Source organism: Rhincodon typus, chromosome 9 (genome assembly GCF_021869965.1).
Source record: "Rhincodon typus isolate 14 chromosome 9, sRhiTyp1.1, whole genome shotgun sequence".
Lineage (NCBI taxonomy): Eukaryota > Metazoa > Chordata > Chondrichthyes > Orectolobiformes > Rhincodontidae > Rhincodon > Rhincodon typus.
This window is the reverse complement of record NC_063340.1, coordinates 44,992,386-45,012,759: the sequence shown is the minus strand read 5'-3', so window position 1 is coordinate 45,012,759 and position 20,374 is coordinate 44,992,386. Positions and strand designations below refer to the sequence as shown.

The 20,374-nt window shown below is 38.1% G+C and overlaps 1 protein-coding gene across 2 annotated transcripts in view; it reads right to left on the bottom strand.

Moving 5' to 3' along the window:
- Window positions 1-20,374, bottom strand: part of asb3 (ankyrin repeat and SOCS box containing 3) — a 272,717-nt gene that overhangs the window by 22,389 nt on the left and 229,954 nt on the right. For both annotated transcript variants that reach the window (XM_020521104.2, XM_020521105.2), the window contains 3 exons: window positions 17,327-17,504; window positions 16,365-16,562; window positions 4,859-5,110 (listed from right to left, as the gene is read on the bottom strand). In XM_020521104.2, coding sequence (XP_020376693.2) covers window positions 4,859-5,110; window positions 16,365-16,562; window positions 17,327-17,504 — 628 coding nt within the window. The remainder of the gene's footprint in view (window positions 1-4,858; window positions 5,111-16,364; window positions 16,563-17,326; window positions 17,505-20,374) is intronic.

The window sequence follows — 20,374 nt, the reverse complement described above, 5'->3', positions numbered from 1 at the left end:
GTTTGTTGAAAAAGAAGTACACAAAATAAATCAAATCACTGGGCCTTGAACGAAAATTAAGACAGGGTGAACTATATACTGTACAGCTGCAGCATGAACTCCGATCTACTATACTTAATGCACTGACCAATAAAGGCAAGCATACCAAACGCCTTCTTCACTATCCTATCTACCTGTGACTCTACTTTCAAGGAACTATGAACCTGAACTTCAAGGTCTCTTGGTACAGCCACACGCTGCAGGATCTTACCATTTAGTATACAAGTCCTGCCCTGATTTGCCTTTCCAAAATGCAGCATCTCACATTTACCTAAATTAAACTCCATCTGCCACTCCTCACCCCATTGACCCATCTAATCAAGATCCCATTGTACTCTGAGGTAACCTCTTCACTGTCCACTACACCTCCAATTTAAGTGTCATCTGCAATCCTACTAACCATACCTCCTATGTTTACATCCAAATCATTTATATAAATGATGAAAAGCAGTAGACTCAGCACCAATCCTTGTGGCACACCACTGGTCACAGGCCTCCAGTCTGAAAAGCAACTCTCCACCACCACATTCTGTTTTCTACCTTCAAGACAGTTCTGTATCCAAATGGCTAATTCTTGCTGTATTCCATGTGATCTAACATTGTTAACCAGTCTACCATGAGGAATGCCTTACTGAAGTCCATATAAATCATGTCCACCACTCTGCCCTCATCAATCCTCTTTGTTACTTCTTCAAAAAAAAAACTCAGTCAAGTTAGTGAGACACGATTTCCCATGCACAAAACCATGTCAACTATCCCTAATCAGTCCTTCCCTTTCCATATACATGTAAATCATGTTCCTCAGGATTCCCTCCAACAACTTGCCGACCACTGAGGTCAAGCTCACCAGTGTATAGTTCCCTGGCTTTTCTTTACTACCTTTCTTAAATAGTAGCACCACCTTAGCCAACCTTCAGTCTTCTGGAACCTCATCTGTGACTATCAATGGTACAATTATCTCAAGAAGGGGCTGAGCAATCTCTTCCCTCACTTCCCACAGAATTCTACTGAACACCTGATCAGGTCCTGGGGATTTAAGCACCTTTATGCGTTATAAGACATTCAGCACCTCCTCCTCTGCAATATGTACATTTTTCAAGATGTTGCTGTTTATTTCCCCATGTCCTCTACCTTCTATATCCTTCTCCACAGTAAACACTGATGCAAAATACTCATTTAGTACCTCCCCTATCCCCTGCAGTTCCCCACATAGGTGGCCTTAAGGGGTCCTATTCTCTCCCTAGTTACCCCTTTGTCCTTAATATATTTGTAGAATCCCTTTGGATTCTCTTTAACCCTATTTGTCAAAGTTCTCTCATGTCCCCTTTTTGCCCTCCTAATTAAGCATTCTCCTACTGCCTTTATATTTTTCTAGGGATTCACTCGATCCATGCTGTCTATACCTGACATATACTTCCTTCTTTTTCTTGACCAAAACTTCAATTTCTCTAACCATCCAGCATTCCCTATACCTACCAGCCTTGCCCTTCACCCTAACAAGAACATAATGTCTCTGGACTCTCATTATCTCACTTTTGAAGACTTCCCATTTCCAGTCATCCCTTTACCTGCAAACATCAGCCCCAATCAACTGGTCAAAGTTCTTGCCTAATACCATCAAAATTGGCATTCCTCCAATTAAGCAGTTTAACTTTTAGATATGCTCAATCCTTTTCCATCACAATTTTAAAAACTAATAGAATTATGGTCACTGGCCCCAAAGTGCTCCCCCACTGACACCTCAGTCACCTCCCCTGCCTTATTTCTCAAGAGCAGGTCAAGTTTTACGCCTTCTCCAGTAGGTACATCCACATTCTGAATCAGAAATTTTTCTTGTATGCAGTTAACAAATTCCTCTCCATCCAAGCCCTTAACAGTCTCAGTCTATGTTTGAAAAATTAAAATCCCCTAGCATAACCACACTATTGTTGTCGCAGACCGAAGACCTCATTACAAATTTGTTTCTCAATGTCCTGCTGCCTATTGGGGTGTCTATAGTGCAATCCCAATAAGGAGATCATCCCTTTCTTATTTCTCAGTTCCACACAAATAACCTTCCTTGACGTATTCCCAGGGATATCTTCCCTAAGTACAGCTGTAATGTTATCCTTAATCAAAAACGCCACTCCCCCTCCTCTCTTGCTCCCCTTTCTATCCTTCTTATTGCATCTATATCCTGGAACATTAAGCTGCCAGTCTTGTCCACCCCTAAGCCATGCCTCTGTAATTGCTAATGATAGCCCAGACATGTTCCCAAACATGCCCCGAGTTCATCTGCTTTACCTGTTAGGCCTCTTAATTGAAATGAATGCAGTTTAATTTATCAGTCCTACCTCATTCTCTGCTTTGACTTACTCCTTTTTTCAACTGTATCAGTCTCAGACTGCTCTCTTGCCTCACTATTTCCCTGGGTTCCCCCACACCTACTAGTTTAAATCCTCCTGAGCAGCTCTTGCAAATCTCTCTGACAGTATATTAATCCCCTTCCAATTCAGGTGCAATCCATCCTTCTTATACAGGTCACTCCTACCCCAACATCACTGCTGACTGAAGAAACCTGGAAGTTAGCGAAATACCTGCAAAGTCAATTGAGGGACTTCAGTATACATCACAAGGGTGTTTGGCTGATCTGAAACACCCAAGATGATGATAGACAAGCACTTTAAAATCACTCCTCTTCCGAAGAAGGCCACTTTCTAGAATTTTTGGTATCTTTACCAGCTTCTTCTGAGTGGCTATACTGAAACCACATTTACAGCCAACCTTCCAACGGCATCCAAGATGCATACATACCAGGATGAAAACTTTCTTTCATTGAATTAATCTAACCTTGGATTCTTCTACACCTCACTGAGGTAGCATGCTTGAAATCAAGCCCCACTATTCTCAGAGTTGTCACAGAAATTAAATATTTTTAAAAAGTTTGCAAAAGTTCCAATGTATCTGTCTTTTACATCCAGCCTGCTAGAAACCATGGACGTTTTATTTCTTAACAAGAATTAATATTTATTACAATAAAACAACAGAAAATAAATAGATTCTAGCTACAGATAAACAAATATGAACCGTTGACATATAACTATAGTAGTTAGTGTTTTAACTCCTTATAAACCAATCCCTCCACACACTCAAAGACAAACACGACAGACACAAAAAGAAAATGGACATTATGGGTGGAGAGAAGGCAGTTCAGTGGTTGCTAAGCTGATCCTTTTGCTGATCAGATCTTTGCTCCTTCATTTTCCTTTCTCAGGTACTTTCACTTGCACGAAGGAGGCACATTTATAAAAGCTTCTAATATTAATTCAAGTCAAAGCTTAAAGCAACTGATGAGGAGAAATAAACTGGTTAATATTCAGGCTTAAGAGATAACACAGTGTGGAGCTGGAGGAATACAGCAGGCCAGGCAGGATCAGAGGAGCAGGAAAGTTGACAACCCGAAACGTCAACTCTCCTGCTGCTCTCATGCTGCCTGGCCTGCTGTGTTCCTCCAGCTCCACACTGTGTTATCTCTGACTCCAGCATCGGCAGTTCTTACTAGCTCTATATTCAGGCTTAAGATTTTTTTAAACTCAGAGCAGAAACACAGATTGTTCCTTTTCGGAGATCTGATTGCTTCCGACCTGAGCATTCACACTCCCAAGCTGTTCATCTTTAGGAGCCAATTTCATGGTTGTTGGCATGGAGGAGGGCTTTGTCATTGATAGCTGGTCACTAATTCACAGAAAAATCATCTACTTGTTCCTGGCCAAATCTCCATTTGTAAATATCCTTTAGCTCCAGCTCACCTGCAACTAGACCTGCCACCACTGTATGCACTAACAGCTGTACAAACAGCACCTACAATGAATGTCAGGTAATTTGCTTTTAAGAAAATGTGGCAATTCTTCTACAGTCCTTGGCTTTTAAATTAGCCCTTCTCCATTTTAGTCCACAATCAAAAATATTGAAAAATAAAAAGATACAGTCTTTATAACACTGCATAAAGTTATGGTCAAGTCCCAGTCTGGATTATAATCCTGCTCTGACACTGTTAAGAGGGTTTCTGGTGAGAATGAGGAATTTATACTCCTGGATTTTCTTTTTGCATACCTTGCACTTGCAGTCTATTCATTTGTCAATCATTAAAAGCTTCTCAGAAATATCAAACTGCAGATTTGAGTTTTGATTCATATTTGCATATTTTCCTTGAGCTATTTTCTTTTCATTGTTTTTATGCAATATAATTAGTGCCAAAAATTACCCCAAAATGAAAAATGTAGCAGATGAACCATTACTGAGACTTGTATTTAGAGACTGTGACAGAAAAAGTAAGTTTTCAAATTAAGCTATTTTTGTTTCACTGGAATGGGTAAAGATCAGATACTGGATTGTGAATGCTACTTTAATTAGAAAATATTATAAATATAAAAAAAATCTAATTGCAACATTAAGAAATATGCTCCTTTGTTACTGACCTGCAACGTTACACTTCTGCTTGGCGCAATGTTAACATGCATACTAAATGATTAATACCATAATTCAAGCTGACAGCTACAAATCAACTAGGCACTTCTGTATACGTAACTTTTAATCAATCCCTATGGAATATTAGCCTGTTGTCTACAGTTAGTCTTGGTTGTGTTATCCTTTACCAAATGAAGCTTATAAATAATATAACGTTGTATTTAACTAAGAGCTTGAGCATACAAACAAGTGGCCTTGAATGATGTTTTAACTTGTATGTCTATTTTCTGTATTATTATTTTAACTTTAAAGAAGCCATTTGCAATTTATTTTAAAATTAACAAGCAGATGCATCTCTGAATATGTTACTTACCATGTTTCACTAAGCAAATCAACAGGATTCAATCCAGCTAGTAATAGGTGAGGCAACCACTGCTTGTACTGATGTTCTGATAATAATCCATACTTTACAACATCAGCCAAATGACTGCCTGATGGTAAAGTGTAACCCTGTGCCAGAAGAAACTGCAGCAAATGGAAGCACTGATATTGCAGGCAATAACAATAATGAAGACCTGTTACAACAGCTCCAGCTTGAAGAAGGATGTAAACAATTGCAAAAAACCTAGAGAATAACATAAATGGGAAAATTAGTCTAGTTTCTTGAATCATTTGAACAGCAGTTTTTTTTCAGGACATCCAACAATCTTCATAATTTATCAGTCAAGCTATTTCCCAGGATTGGTTAATAATGAATAAATCTATGTGCAGTTAATCATTTTACATACACACATCAAGTTGAAAAAAGGCACAACTGGCCCGTTTGTTTACCTGATGCTATAATAAAGCCAATGGCATCTGTATCGAACATATGCATAAGAAAGCAAATTTTAATCTCATCTCTTTAACAATAAAGAGAAATCTCCATGGTGTAAATTGTTCAACAGCATTATCAATATATAAAAAACATTAACTTGACAACACAGCCCTTTAACTTTTATGGAGAATATATTACAACAGATTGGCTAATTAATAATTGAAAAATAAGATAATTGAAAAATGTATTTCCCTTATAATAAATGTTACATGCTGATATTACAAATTTAAAAATTAGATTTCCTGTTTTTTTAAAAGGTACTTTAAAATACCTTTAAAGAAAAAAATTACATTCTTTTGATAAGACTGGTCAAGACAACAAGAGCCTATGGAATCCCAAGGCAAAGTGATATGTTGTATCAAAATTGTCAATGATGGAAGTTTCTGTGACTGGAAGACTGTTTCCTGTGGGGTTCTTCAGGTCTCAGAGCTGTGGCACTTGCTTGCAGCTGAATGTAGATGGTATGATCAAGAAGTTTGCAGATGACCTGAAAATTGACTGAGTGCTAAACAGTGAAGAGATAGCCATAAACTGCAATAAGGCATCAATTGCCTGGTCAGCTGGGCAGAGTACTGGCGAAAGGAACTCAAGCTGGAAAGGTGCAAGTTGATGCACTTGGAGAGGGCTAACAAGGCAAGAGATAACTTATAAATGGTAGGACCCTGAAGAGTACTGAATATTGCAGCCAGCTTGGTACACATATCCCTGAATATAGTAGGGCAGGTAGATAAGATGGTTGAAGAGACATACAGGATACTTTCCTTTTATTAAATGAGGCTAGAAGAGATACAAGAGCAAGGCAGTTATGTTGAAATTGTATAAAATGCTGGTTAGGCCACAACAGCAGTACTGTGTGTAGTTCTGCTCTCTGAATACAGGAAGGATGTGATTGCATTGGAGAAGATGTAGAGGAGATTTACCAAGATGCTGCCTGGGCTGGAGGGGCTGAATTATGAGGAAAGACTTGATACGTTGGAGTTGTTTTCCTTGAGCAGTAAAATTTGAGGGGAGACCTAATAGAAGTGTATAAGATATTGAGGGGTATAGATACTGTGGAATAGGAAGGAACATTTCTCCCCCCATTAGTAGAGGGGTCAATGACTAGGGAGCATAGATTTAAAGTGAGAGGAGAAGGTTAAGAGACAAGTTGAGGATAATGTTTTCACTCAGAGGGGGGTGGCAGTCTGAAACTCACTGTCTGAAGGGGGGGGGGGGGGGGTTGAGTCAGAAAATGTTGTAACATTTGACCAGCATTTACATATTTACTAGCACTGCTATCCCTTCCAGGGATGTTAGCTAAAAGCTACAGAGAGGGATTAACATAATCGGATCTTTATTGACCAATATGGACACAATGGGCCGAATCATCTCTTCTGTGCTGTAAATAGCTATGCGTCCCATTTGTAGTCATAGATGGAATAGAATCCATAGATTCCCTACAGTGTGGAAACAGGCCCTTCGGCCCAACAAGTCGACACCGAACTTCAGAGCATCCCACCCAGACCCAGCCCCCTATAACTGACCTAATCTACACCTCCCTGAACGGGCAATTTAGCATGTCTAATCCACCTACCCTGCACATCTTTGGACTGTGGGAGGAAACCGGAGCACCCGGAGGAAACCCATGCAGACACGAGGAGAATGTGCAAACTCCAGACAGACAGTTGCCCGAGGCTGGAATCGAATCCGGGTCCCTGGTGCTGTGAGGCAGTAGTGCTAACCACTGTGCCACCGTGCCGCCCCTTTGCTTCCTGTCTGTTAAACAATCCATTATACATGCAAGTACATTGCCACCAACTCCATGAGCCCTTACTTTGTGTATTAATCTTTTGTAGGGCAACTTATCAAATACTTTTTGAACATAGAGTGTATTATATCTCTGGAGCCCCTTTATTTGCTCCGCTAGTGTATATCCTCAAGAAACCCAAAAAAATTTGTCAAATAGATCTCCCTTTCATTAAAACCATGCTAATTTTGTCAAATTGTACAACATTCTACATGCACTGTTAAAACTGCCTTAATAATGAAGTTCAGCATGTTCCTGATGACTGATATCAAGCTAACTGGCCCTCAGATCCCAGTTTTGACCATCTTCCTATTTCTAAGAGATTGACATTTTAAGCTACTCTTTCTTTTTTACTTACATAGGTCTTAAAAGTTGTTTTTATATTTGTGATTAGTTTGCACTCATCCTAACTTTTCCCCCTTTTACCCAAAATTTTGATGGGACTTCTGCTGGTTTCCAAAATGCTCCTTATCCTTAAACTTATTACTTTCCTTTACAACATTAGAAGCTTCTTCTTTAAATCTAATACTATCCCAAACATTCCTAGATTGTCACAAATGGGTGTCTTGCTAAGTTTTGTGTTTTTAATAAAATGTATTTTTTGTTGAACAGTTTGAATTGTTTCTTTAAATATTTTCCAAAGTTTATTTACTGCCGTACTTTTAACCACTAAACTTAGCCTCCCTCCCTTCATACCTATGTAACCGACTTTGGGGCCCTCTATAACATATACTTAATGAATACATGTAAAATAATAAAGATTAAACTGAAAACAAGATAATAGTACAAGGACAGCTAATTCCAAACAGCAGTTTAAATTACAGATATACTTAAATAATGGCTGAACCAACTTGATAAAACACTTCCCAACCTCCTGCCTGTAATCCTGGAAAAAGCAAAAGAACAAGTAACAGCATGGGGACAAAACTGAAATAGAAGGATATAAAGGAATAAACAATTATGCAAATACATTAGACAAAACAACGTGGAAGGAAGCTTATTGTTAAATTGGATCCAAGCTTGAAAATGAAGCACGCATGAGCCACACAGCTTTTCCTTGAAGAAAGCTTACCAACCTGCTCACTTCCCAGTCACAGCTAGCCCCTGCTTATAAATTGATTTTAAAAATCAATGTGTTCGAACATGACATACCAGTGTAGCAGGTGGAACTTGAACCCAGACCTTCTGACCCAAGGTTAAGCCTACTGTCAATGTGCCACCGAGAACCCTGCCCCACCATCTCTATATCCCATCTCCTGTTTACTTTTCACCCACTTCTTTTTCTAATCAACCTGTTCAGAGATATTACCACACACCCCTAGAGCAGGTGCGGCTTGAACCCAAGCCTCCTGATTCAGAGGTAGGTACACTCCTGCCCCACAAAAGCCCTGCCATTTAACCACAATAACTTGATATTAACACCCATCACCCGTTTACTGAATTGAGTTGACACTGGCACTATCATGGAGCATAAACACTGGCATCAACCAGTTGGGCTGAATGGTGTTTTTGTACTGTATAATCTACATAATTCAATGCATCTGTATGGCTTCTAATGTATCTATTACTAGATAGCAATTTGTATTATTAATTAAAGCAAAAACAAGGAGTTAGTCCATTGTCACCTCACCTGAATACTTGAATCAATTTTCATTTTTGAAATACAATAACATTTAACAAAAATAGGTGTTGAAGTATTTGGTTTTGAATGGGCACAGCTTAAAAATCCAGATTTTTGATGTCTAAACTTCAAAGATCGAAAACAGACAAAAATCAGCAAATAACAGAGACCAAAATGCTAATTTAAATTTTAAATGATAACATCAAATGCTATTTGACAGCACAGTTCACTTTCCCATCTCATTTCCTTTCAGTTTTGCAGATGTGTCCTTTTTAATCTACAGAGATACTTCCTGGTAATTCTTCCTTATTCTTTCCATTAAAAAAACAGTAATTTCAAACCTTTTATGTCAAGAGGCTTCTTTGGGCACAAACAAACTCTTCCTATTCTTAGATAGTGAACCATAAAGTAAATTTGACACCAACACAAAAAAATCTGTTATGGAGTTTTAAAAAGACACAGCTGCATGTAATTAGATGATTAAATGAAGGCATTTAAGCCTTTCAGTATATTCTGATTTTCTTAAGAAAGGACAAAAACGCATTGCAAAGTAATGAAAGCAGCATTTTAATCAAATCTCTCCAATCAAATAACTTCTTATGCAAAACATTCCATATTCTCTGATAATTTCTTTTCAAGGAACAATACAGTGGAACAATACAATTCATTATCAAAACTGTTATAAACGTGACATTATTTTTCAGTTATACAAAATTATGTTTTGATTTCCAACTGAACACTAACTTTCCTTGATGTTTGGTGATGTGTTACAAATCATTCATAGACCACATTGCTGTGGCATCATCATTTTTACGTGTGGTAATTTGGTGCTATGGCTGGAGATGATAGGTGTTCAAACTTTGTTTCCAAAACAGAGATGACGAGGAATCTCTTCATATAACCCTTACAATGTGGAAATAGGCTCTTCGGCCGAACAAGTCCACACCAACCCTCAGAGGATCGCACTCAGACCCATTCCCCAAACCTGCCTAATCTCCACATCCCTGAACACTATGGGCATTTAGCATGGCCAATCCACCTAGCCTGCACAACTTTGGATTGTGGGAGGAAACTGGAGCACCTGGAGGAAACCCACGCAGACACGGAGAGAATGTGCAAACTCCACACAGACAGTTGCCTGAAGGGGAATTGAAGCCAGGTCCCTGGTGCCGTGAGGCAGCTGTGCTAACCACTGAGCCACCGTGCCAATGAATGCCAATCTGAACACTGACAACGAATCTGCACGACCACATTATGAAAGATCATTCTATAGTTATCAAGCTCCGCAGTGGATTTCAAACCTGGAAATTCTGAATCACCAAGGCAGGAATGTTACCACTGCAGTATACAACTTCCTCTCCCTCTGCTTACTGCAATGGAATAGGTATTTTTCAATATTTTTGACCATTTTTCCATGGGAATGATTTTGGTATTATTGTTATTAATAAGGCTACCTCAATTAAACAGAGCTTCTAAGGGATTATGTTTGTCACAGCAGCCTTGATTGGAAGGAACATACATAAACTGAACAACACAAATGCTCCAAGTGAAATTTCATTACATACTTACAAATGGATCAAGATACTAGTACTCCTTCAGAAGATATTTGCCCTAGCTACCAGGAGTGAGAAATTTACTACTACAGGCATTTAAGCAAAGACAAGAGAATAATAGTATTCTTGATCGGACTAATTAAAAGACCTAGAGTAGAACAAGAAAAGTTCAAAAGAGAAAAGATAATGCATTAAAAACATTTTTTCATTCATTTGTGGGATGTGGGCATCGCTGGCTGACCAGCATTTATTGCCCTTCCTGAGTCGCCCTTGAGAAGAAGGTGGTGAGCTGCCTTCTTGAACCACTGCATTCCACCTGTTGTAGGTTGACCCACAATGCCGTTCGGGAGGCATTCTTTTATCTAAAAGAATCATTGCGTGGATAAGACAGGGATATTGAAGCTTGGAGATAAGAAGTGCACAGCAAGAAGCAATAAGGTAGAAAAGATTGAAAGATAATGAAGATATAAAAGCAGCAGATTATGGATTCAGGATGGAGAATTAAATTCTGATGCCCCTCACAGATTAGGTGACATCATCCAGTTAATAATATTATAGAAGCAGGTTAGAATAAAAGTAATCAAAGTATTTAAATAAATTTATAGCAAAGCATAAAATACTGTGAGAAGGGAAAGGATGACTGGAATATGTGTAGAGGTGAGGTTTCCTGATTTGCAAATACAAGACTTTTTTCAATCTGCTTGAGAGTGAGAGATTCATAGGTGTGTTACTTTAGTTTGATTGTCCCTTTTCTCCCATGCGTGTAAACTTCACTGTTCTATATGCAAAATTAAAAGATGGTTGATTCTTTCTGGTCTATTTTTGGATGTCGCTTTAAAGTTTTTGTTTGTCCAACACAAGTATACATTGACATTATGCATGAAATTTCAAACAAGATCAAATCTTAAGTTTCTTTTACAGAGCTCAAGTGCTGAGGATAGAACAAAATTTGCACTTTGAACTTAAAATCATATTTCTAGGATGCATAGAAACATGAAGGTGTGAATTTGATTGAATGCGTCCACGTCGAATTAAAACTGTGCACTCAAAATCCAGATTTTAATCAAAAAAACTCAACCAAAGTTTACCCATGAAGCTATGGAGAGGGGAAATGTTCACTGAAAAGTTAAATTAACTATGATAGACAACTTAGTTTTATTACTGCCATTTTGAAAGGTGCCTAAGGAAGAGAGCAAGGTAATGAAAATGCTTTGTGTATGTTTAATTAATAACCATCAATCTGAATTAATGTGGAATTAAATTTGATCTGTTAAGTCATGAAAACATGAAGTTGATTGAAGCCATGGTGAGATTCTGTTTTCGATGATATGTGTGAATTTTAATTCAGGGTTGGTTGTTTTGACATCGTTTTAATATTTAGTAATGTTAATTGAAATTTGGGGTGATTCTAGTTTTTATTCCATGTGATTGCATCAAAAATCTTGGGTTGGAAATCTCCTTATAGAAGTCAAAAGTTTGGAAAACTGCAAGACAAATTTGAGGTTTCAAACTGATTGATATGTTTTAACAAATTAACCAATTTCACATATGGATTCTTTGCTTTTTCTGTTTAAAACAAAATGACCAACATTTCCAGATCACTTGACATGCAGAAAGTAATAAGGTCAGCAGGCATTCAACCTCACAGCATGGTGACAATTTCAACTACTGGATTGCCTTTCAAAGATGTGGCTTGACTTTAGAAATTAAAAGCTCATAAATCACTCTAATGAGAAGTTGAATATCAGACTTAATGAGCAGAATAAGTTAATTTTGAAAAATAAAAAGGTTGTTTAACATAAAGAACAGACAAATAGCATGTTAATGTCTATATCAAGTGCAAATATTCGATTTTCATTTACAAATGTTATAAGAATGTTGTATTGGGCTGTATGGTTTCTTCAGAATTATAGAACACAGAACTGTACAGCACCGGAACGGGCCCTTTGGCCCACAATGAAATTTCTGAAATGAGATAGCCTGGTTACTAATGAAATGTGTAACATCAAGTGACAGGAAGTGACTGTGGATTAGACAGAGTCAGGAAAATCACAATGCCAAATATGATTCGAAAAATATCACCTAGATACAATTCAACAAAAGATTTTCCTTTTTGCTTTCTCTTGTTCTACTTTTGGCAAGTAAACAAGTTTAAAGGCTGCAAAGCCACATTGAAAAGAACCCAACCTGAATTTGCGTGCTGGGACTAAGTGACTGTTAAGTCTGATATCCTTGATGTCATCCTGACCTTACTCCCCTTCATCCCCAAAGCATTGTTACAAAGTAAGCTAAAGGGAGATCCCACTGGTTTCCAAGATGCAGTTTTAAAAATACTTCTAAAAAAATGTCTTGCCGCATTAAAAAAGTTTAAAGAATACTATAAAAATTTTCTTTATAAGGCATAAACATTACAAACCAAAATAAACAAACAAACATTAAATAAACAAGCTTCTATAAGCTGATGTATAACAAAACATTCATACATAAAATACACACAACTTTAAGTTAGTAACAAAATTATGAACACTTTTGTCTGGGTTCACAAATTTGCCTGACCTTTCATTCCTGCACTATGTTAAAATCACACTTGGCCTCGAATGCTTGAACAAAGTCACAGGAGGTTCATTTACACCTTGCACAATTTCATCGATATCAACTCAGGTAATGTCTCATATATGCACGTTAAATCTCCAGGTATGCTTTTACAGAGTTCCCCGTCTGCAATCCTACTTTCAAAGATATATGTAATTGTACAAAGATCCTGTGTTCCTTTGCTCCAACAATTATTTCAATGTAAACATGATAGATTTGTTCTCTTTATCAAAAATATCTGCTTCACCTTCTGAATTCCATTTGTCATGTGACCATGTTCTTCTGCAGTATAATATCCTGCTTTCTTCCTCAGATTGGCATAGAATCATACAACATTTAACCACTGGAGGTGGTAATTCAGTCCAGTTTGTTTAACCTTCTCTAGAAGAACAACCTAGTTTGTCTAGTATAAGAATATAACTGAAATCTTTCATTCCTCACAATATCTAGTAAATAGCTTCTGCGTCCCCATCTGTAGCCTAAACATTTTTCTCAAAGTGTGATGTCCAGTTCTTAGACACAATATTCTGTATGGCCATGACCAGTGTTTTACAGGGAGATTAGAATAACTTCTGTGCTTCTATGCCTCTGGTTATAAAGCCAAGTATCATACACACCTTTTTAACAGCCTTCTCAATTTGTCCTTGCACTTTCAATGACCTATACACATACACTGAAAGTTTCTTAGTTCTTGCACTCCCTTTAAATTGTACTTGTAATTTTGCCTCTACTCATCTTCCTACCAAAACTAATCACATGACATTTCTCCGCTTACATTTTGTGCTTGCATTTCACCAGTCTGTCCATTTCCTCCTTGAAGTCTGTTACCATTCTCCTCACAGTTTATTACATTTTCAAATTTTGTATGACGTGCTGATTTTAACATTTTATCCTGTATGTCCAAGTCCGGATTTTGAATATTTATTTAACAAACAGTGGTTCTAACACCAGTTCTGGGGAACACAGATTTGTTATAGCACAGAAGGTGGCCATCTGGTTCAATTATTATTATTTTTACTACTACCTAGTGCCAATCTTCTACCTTTTCCCCATATCCATGCATACCATTTCTACCTAAATAATGATCCAACACCCTCTTCAATGCCTCAATCAAACCTGCCTCAATCAAACCACATTTCCAGGCAGTGCGTTCCATGCCCTAACTACATATTGTGTGGAAAAACTTTTTTTCTCACATCACCCTTGCATTGTTTGCACATCACTTTAAACCTGTACCTCTCACTCTTTTTTTTCTTTTAGGAGCAGGAACAGCTTCTCCCAATCTACTCTGTACACCATTATATACTTTCCTCCAGATTGAAAAGCAATTATCCACCAGCATTTCCTGCTTTCCTTTTTCATGATGCTTATATGTCACTTCATCAAATATTTCTTGGAAATACAGATATAATGCAACAACTGTATTCCATTATCTATATTTATGACTGTATCTCAGTTGGCAGCACTCATAACAAGGTGGTTTTGTGTTGAAAACACATTTCACTGACTTGAACACAGAAACCTAGTTCCATATTCCATTTTAGCACTGAAGGAGTGCCATACCATTGCAGAAGAGGTCTTTTGGACAAGTTATTGAACTGAGACCTAACCTATCTGTTCAAGTAAATACAAAAGACCATGTCACCATTTCAAAGATGAGCAGAAGAGATATTTCCAGCATCCTAGCAAATTCCTAATACTCAACCAACAACGCAAAAACATATTATCTAGACATCACATTGCAGTTTTTGGGAATTTGCTGTGCACACACAAATTGTCTATCATGTTTCCTACACAACAACTAAAGTATTTCATTGATTAGGAAGTGCTTCAGGGGATGTCTAAAGGTCTTGAAAAGCACTGCAGCAACATCCATCATCCTGAAAATCCACCACTGAACAGCTAGTTTAGACATTGGGAATTCTGCAGTGAATAACTCACTTCCTGACACTCCAAGCTCTACTATATTCCCATTATACCCCTGATGACCCAACTTCGCTTGATGGCTCCCACAAAAGCTGGCACTGTCATTTGTTCTCTTCAGGTACTGTTCCCCGTTGTTCAAATATGCCTCCAACATCCCTCACCATAAAAAAAAACTTTCTCCTGCAACTCTCCAAATTACTGTCCCATTTCCAACCTCCCTTTCCTGTCCAAAGTCATTGAACTTGTTGGCAATCCTACAACTCAGCATTCAAAACTTTTAAACCAAGCTTCCATTCTGATACAGTACAGATTTTGAAACAGATTTTGTTTTTAAATCAACTTCTTCAAACATGTTACGACACAACTGCAGTGAGTTGAACTCAGGTCTTCTGGCCCAGAGATAAAGTCACTACCAATGTCACAAGGTCCCTTGAAACAGTTTTTATGATGCAATTTTTAACTTTGCTATGTGAATGTAACAAAGGTAACATAACCCTCCTTGTCCACGCTTTTGTTACCTTGAGATTTTACTATTTCAATGCGTATCTGGTTGGTCTCGCGAGCTCTTCCTTTCATTATCTTGGGATCATGAAAAACTCTACTACCCTTATCCTAACTCACATCAAGTCCCATTCAATCACCACTCCTGTATTCACTGTGCCCCATATTGGTTCCCTCTTAATAAACACCACAATTTTAATATTCTCATTCTTGTTTCCAAATCAATTCACTGACTTGCTCCTTCCTGACTGTAATATCATCCAGCCCTCTAAATTCCCAATATTTGCACTGCTCAAACTCCAGCCTCAGCATTTCCAAGTACAATTGCTCTAGTGTTGCAGTAGCTTCAACTGTCGGAGACCTTAGCTCTGGAACTACCATCATTAATGCATCTCATCCTGTCTTTAAGATGCTCATGATCATGCATTTGGCAATCTGTTCAAATATATATCCCTGTACGACTTGTGTAAACTTTTGTTTTAGAACACTCTTGGGAAGCTCCTCAGTTTTCACCTAGAGGTGCTTTATAAATACAGGTTGCTGCTGTTGTAAGATGGGGGATTTTGTAAAAATTAAATTTAACAAAAATTATTACTCTCAATGGATGATACCTCCAAATGCTATTTTCCTCCGTCTGCATTTTGCATTCTGTCCATGATCTGGCATTGAATTAAATATTCTAAATTGTTCGTTGAGTTCTGTGCTGCTCAACCTTAGTGATTATCCATAATCTTAGTGATTATGGATTTTCAGTTGTTCTGTTTACACTGGTTGTGTAGAAAGCAGTGCATTTGATGACATTCTGCTCACATAGAGTTCTGACGTCAAATCCTGAAAGTCTGTGCACAGGTGCAAATAATTGCCCTTTGAGCAGTATGACCATAAAAGATGACCCTGTAATAAGGCAAATGTAAATGTACTTTTAAACAATATTGCAATATCTGTGGATATAGCTGCATAGCTAATGAATCTTTTACAATTCCGCAGAAATTGTAATTAAAGCTTTAAAAGCTGAAAGCTTACCTCCGAGAAAAAGCCATGCACAATGGCGATAGGCAGTCATACAATGGGCACTCCTGGGCATTGGGACTGTAACCTGCCTGTAATAACATTTTTAAGCACTTTTGCTGTCCTCCATACACTGCTGAATAGACTGGGCTCACTTTATTCCTCCCTGTATCACATATTCGATCTGTGATTGGTATCAAGAATTCCAACACTCTGCCAAAAATCCATATACATCATGAAATGAATTTTCATTCATACACGTCAGAAACACAACAAATGTTTTTGGTTCTTACCTTGCAATATAAATAGTGCAAGACTTTGAATGCTAATGCAACCAACATAATGTATACAAATTAATTTCAATCAATTTTGAAAAAAAACACAAGCCATAAAAGATTGGGCGAGATCTCTTGCAAGCGGATTTAAGATCATTGTTTTTGTTGAGGCTACTTAGGAGAACCATTTAGGTATTTTAGCAGGTATAGTCGCTGTAGCAATGAATGTCAATAAAATATCAAGTGGAAAAGCACAGATAGCAATCTAGAATTGAAAAATAATTACATCCTCAAAGGTCAACAATTTCAGAACAATCCAGACAATGTGAAAGCAGGTAGTTACAAGGTCTTTGTAATATAAGCAATATGCATATGCAACATTTTTTCTACTTTACTGCAAGGAAAATATATGTCGGAGTCTGAGGACAAAAACCATATGCTGAAAGCACAAAGTCTGGAGACATATTTCCAGGCAGGGTGGAGGGTGTTGCTCCTCTGGAAAATTCTGAATATTCAAATTATAAAAAATACATTATTTAAAATATTATTTTAAAAACATAGGAGAAGTAAGTTCGCTGCAATGTTAATTCTACTTTATGATCATGAATTCCATTTTGGTCAACTTTGGTACACACGGAGTATCAATTTCAAAAATAAATTTTCTAATTACAACTTACTCAAAATATGTGTCAGAATACTTACTTGACCTTCCCCATCTGGGCAGCAGCATGAATTGGCAACTGCCAATCGTCTTCACTACAATAAAGGTTTGCATCAGCACTATTTGACAACAGCAGTTCAACACATTCTACGTGGCCTTCCTGAGCTGCTATGAACAAAGGTGTGGCCTTATCAAAGGCCTGGCAATTAACATCACTCCCTGCAAAATAAATTTAACAGTCTGGTTCATTGCAAATTCAGTTGAAGTCTCATAGATTGAGAAGAGTTGTAATATTTCATACACAATAGTCTTCTAATAAAGTACAAGCAAATTATTTAGTTACTAAGCATCTAAGCATTTTCACCATTATTTCATAATTAGACATAAAATAATCTTAATGAATCTGTATGACAGAAGAAATTTATCCAAATGTTCAATCTAACAAGGCTCAATTTGTATGCAAATAATTTTTATAAAAGCAGCATTAATAATATGGATGGAATATGTTGTATGACAGCAAATCTACTTCTTTTACAGTTCAGTTTTTTTGCATGCGCTATAAATGAGAACAGCTCTGGATTTCATGTTTCAGGAACATCTGCCTCTTGCATAAATGCTTTTATTACATGCAAATTCTATGCCAATCTACTTCCAGAGCAGATAATGTTAATGGGGAAGACGGAATCCAAACTATTTGCCAGACATCAGCTGTAGGTTACTTTATTGATATAGATATGAAATATGGTATCCATACAGATTTCCATCTTTCAGCTTCTAAAATTGTTGATGCTAATGTTTTGAAACTCTTAACGATATGTTCTATAATCGCAGTTGAAAAACAGCAGATAAAGATTTTTTTAAAAACTAAATCAACAGCTTGTGATCCAAATTCATCAGCAAAAGTTAGTTCACCTCGTTTTTTTCTGACATATTACAATAGGAAGGATGTTGTTACACTTGAGAGGGTGCAGAAAAGATTTACAAGGATGTTGCTGGGACTGGAGGGTTTAAGCTACAGGGAGAGGCTGAATAGAATAGGGCATTTTTTTTCCCCTGGAGCGTCAGAGACTAAGGGGTGAACTCATAGAGGTTTATAAAATCATAAGGGGTATGGATAAGCTGAATAGTCAAGGTCTTTTTCCTAGGGCGGTGGTGTCCAAAACTAGAGGGCATAGGTTTACAGTGAGAGGGAAAAGATTTAAAAATGACCTGAGGAGTAAAGTTTTCACACAGAGGGTAGCGTGTGTCTGGAATGAGCTACCAGAGGAAATGGTGGAGGTGAGTACAATTACAACACTTAAAAGGCATCTGGATGGGTACATGAATAGGAATGGTTTAGAGGGATATGGACCAAATGCTAGCAAATGGGACTAGATTGGGACGTCTGGTCAGCGTGGACAAGTTGGACCAAAGGGTCTGTTTCCGTGCTGTATGACTCTATGACTCTATCAAACAATTTAATCAGATAAAACCAAGAGAATTAGGTAGCATTCAAGTGAAAAAGCCTGCTGCTCCAAACTATACAAGGAAAGAAGCAGCTCATGCATTGATTAAACGCCAAAACGTTTAATCAGAAAAACAGGAGCAATAATTTGCCAAGGAAACCCTGTACCAGTTGAAATAGTTACTATATAGTATCTTGCCCAGTTATTTATCAATAATAATATTCTATCTAAAGTAGTACAATGGAAGAACCTGTTTTCAAGGTCAACTAATTAGAGAAACATGGCATTTAATAAAATTGCTTTATTCTCACTGGTTATCTCAGTTTCAGAACATTAGTGGTACTTTGTTATGGAAGAAATACTCAAGTAATAACACCTCTGAACAGGTTGATTAGAAAATATCCACACTGAGTAACTTCTGTAGAAAAGCCCCAAGATGGCTGGCCTCAAACAAACACAAATATGTTCCCTAGCAGAAACAAACTTAAGGCTTGAGTTGTAAACGTGGAAGAATTGTGTGAGAAGTCAGATGAGGCTATTCCTAATGGTGTAATAACTTATTGCATTTTCACATGGATTTCTGGCTGTTGCAATGAGATTCTCACTGGGGAATACTACTTGTTAATAGCCTCATGAACATGCAGCTTCCTATTCTGCCACTCACTGTGGGCAAACTAGACATCAACAATTACCAACATGAAAGTCAGATCAGATACTTGGTGACTTCAGGTTGCCATTTGCTCCTCCAGACTGCTACCTTGGACACCTGGCAACATGTCAGGGCATAGGCCATATGCACCCCATGTCCATGGGGACAGGCATCCGACAACTACCAGAACCTTCATGGCATTGCTCTGATCCACTTCTGCACTTTAAAGCTGCATTGAGGGGTGCTCCCGCCACTAGCCTTCGAATGTTGCCGCAGGGAAACTTTGCACGCAGGGACTAGTACAGGTTGGGAGAACTGACTGCATGTCACAGCTCCTCGCGTGCTCTCACATACTCATTCACTTTACACCTACCCTGGATGGTTGTAGCATCCCTGCCTTGCTTACGCTTGCCTTGGCATGTCATGTCTTTTCGCACATTGGCACTTCAGCCTGAGCCTTGCTGCTCACAGTACTGCGGTGCTGTCCTGCTGCTTCATGCACACATTGAGCCACACAGCTCACTGTGCTTGTCATGAGTGATCAGTTCAGAAGGTGGACATCTTGCTGTACGGCACAATAAAACATCAATCTCTCATCCACAGCAGGTGCCAGTTGCCTAGGCAACAAAACACTGCATGATTTTTCATCCAAGTGGACCATGCCTCATTGTTTATTGCAAGTAGTCCTTCATGAAGTCAAGGAGGGCTGCTGACACTCAGGGAGTCTCAGGAACATCGGTTAAAGGCAGAGTCCTCATACAATCCAGGGGCTTTGCCACAGTTATTTGTCCTCATTGGATGGTCACTGTCAGGTGATATCTGATTAAACTCCGGGCAGTAGGCTACACTCAATCCTAAAGAGCCATCGCAAGCAGTCAGGGGGAAATCATGCTTCATCAGTCAAGGAATTGCAAGGGCAACAGTCAGTTGCCTCATCAGTCTTTCCTGGGGCTGTCCATCAAAGTCGGTCATTGAGCTAGATAGCAGTCTGTTCT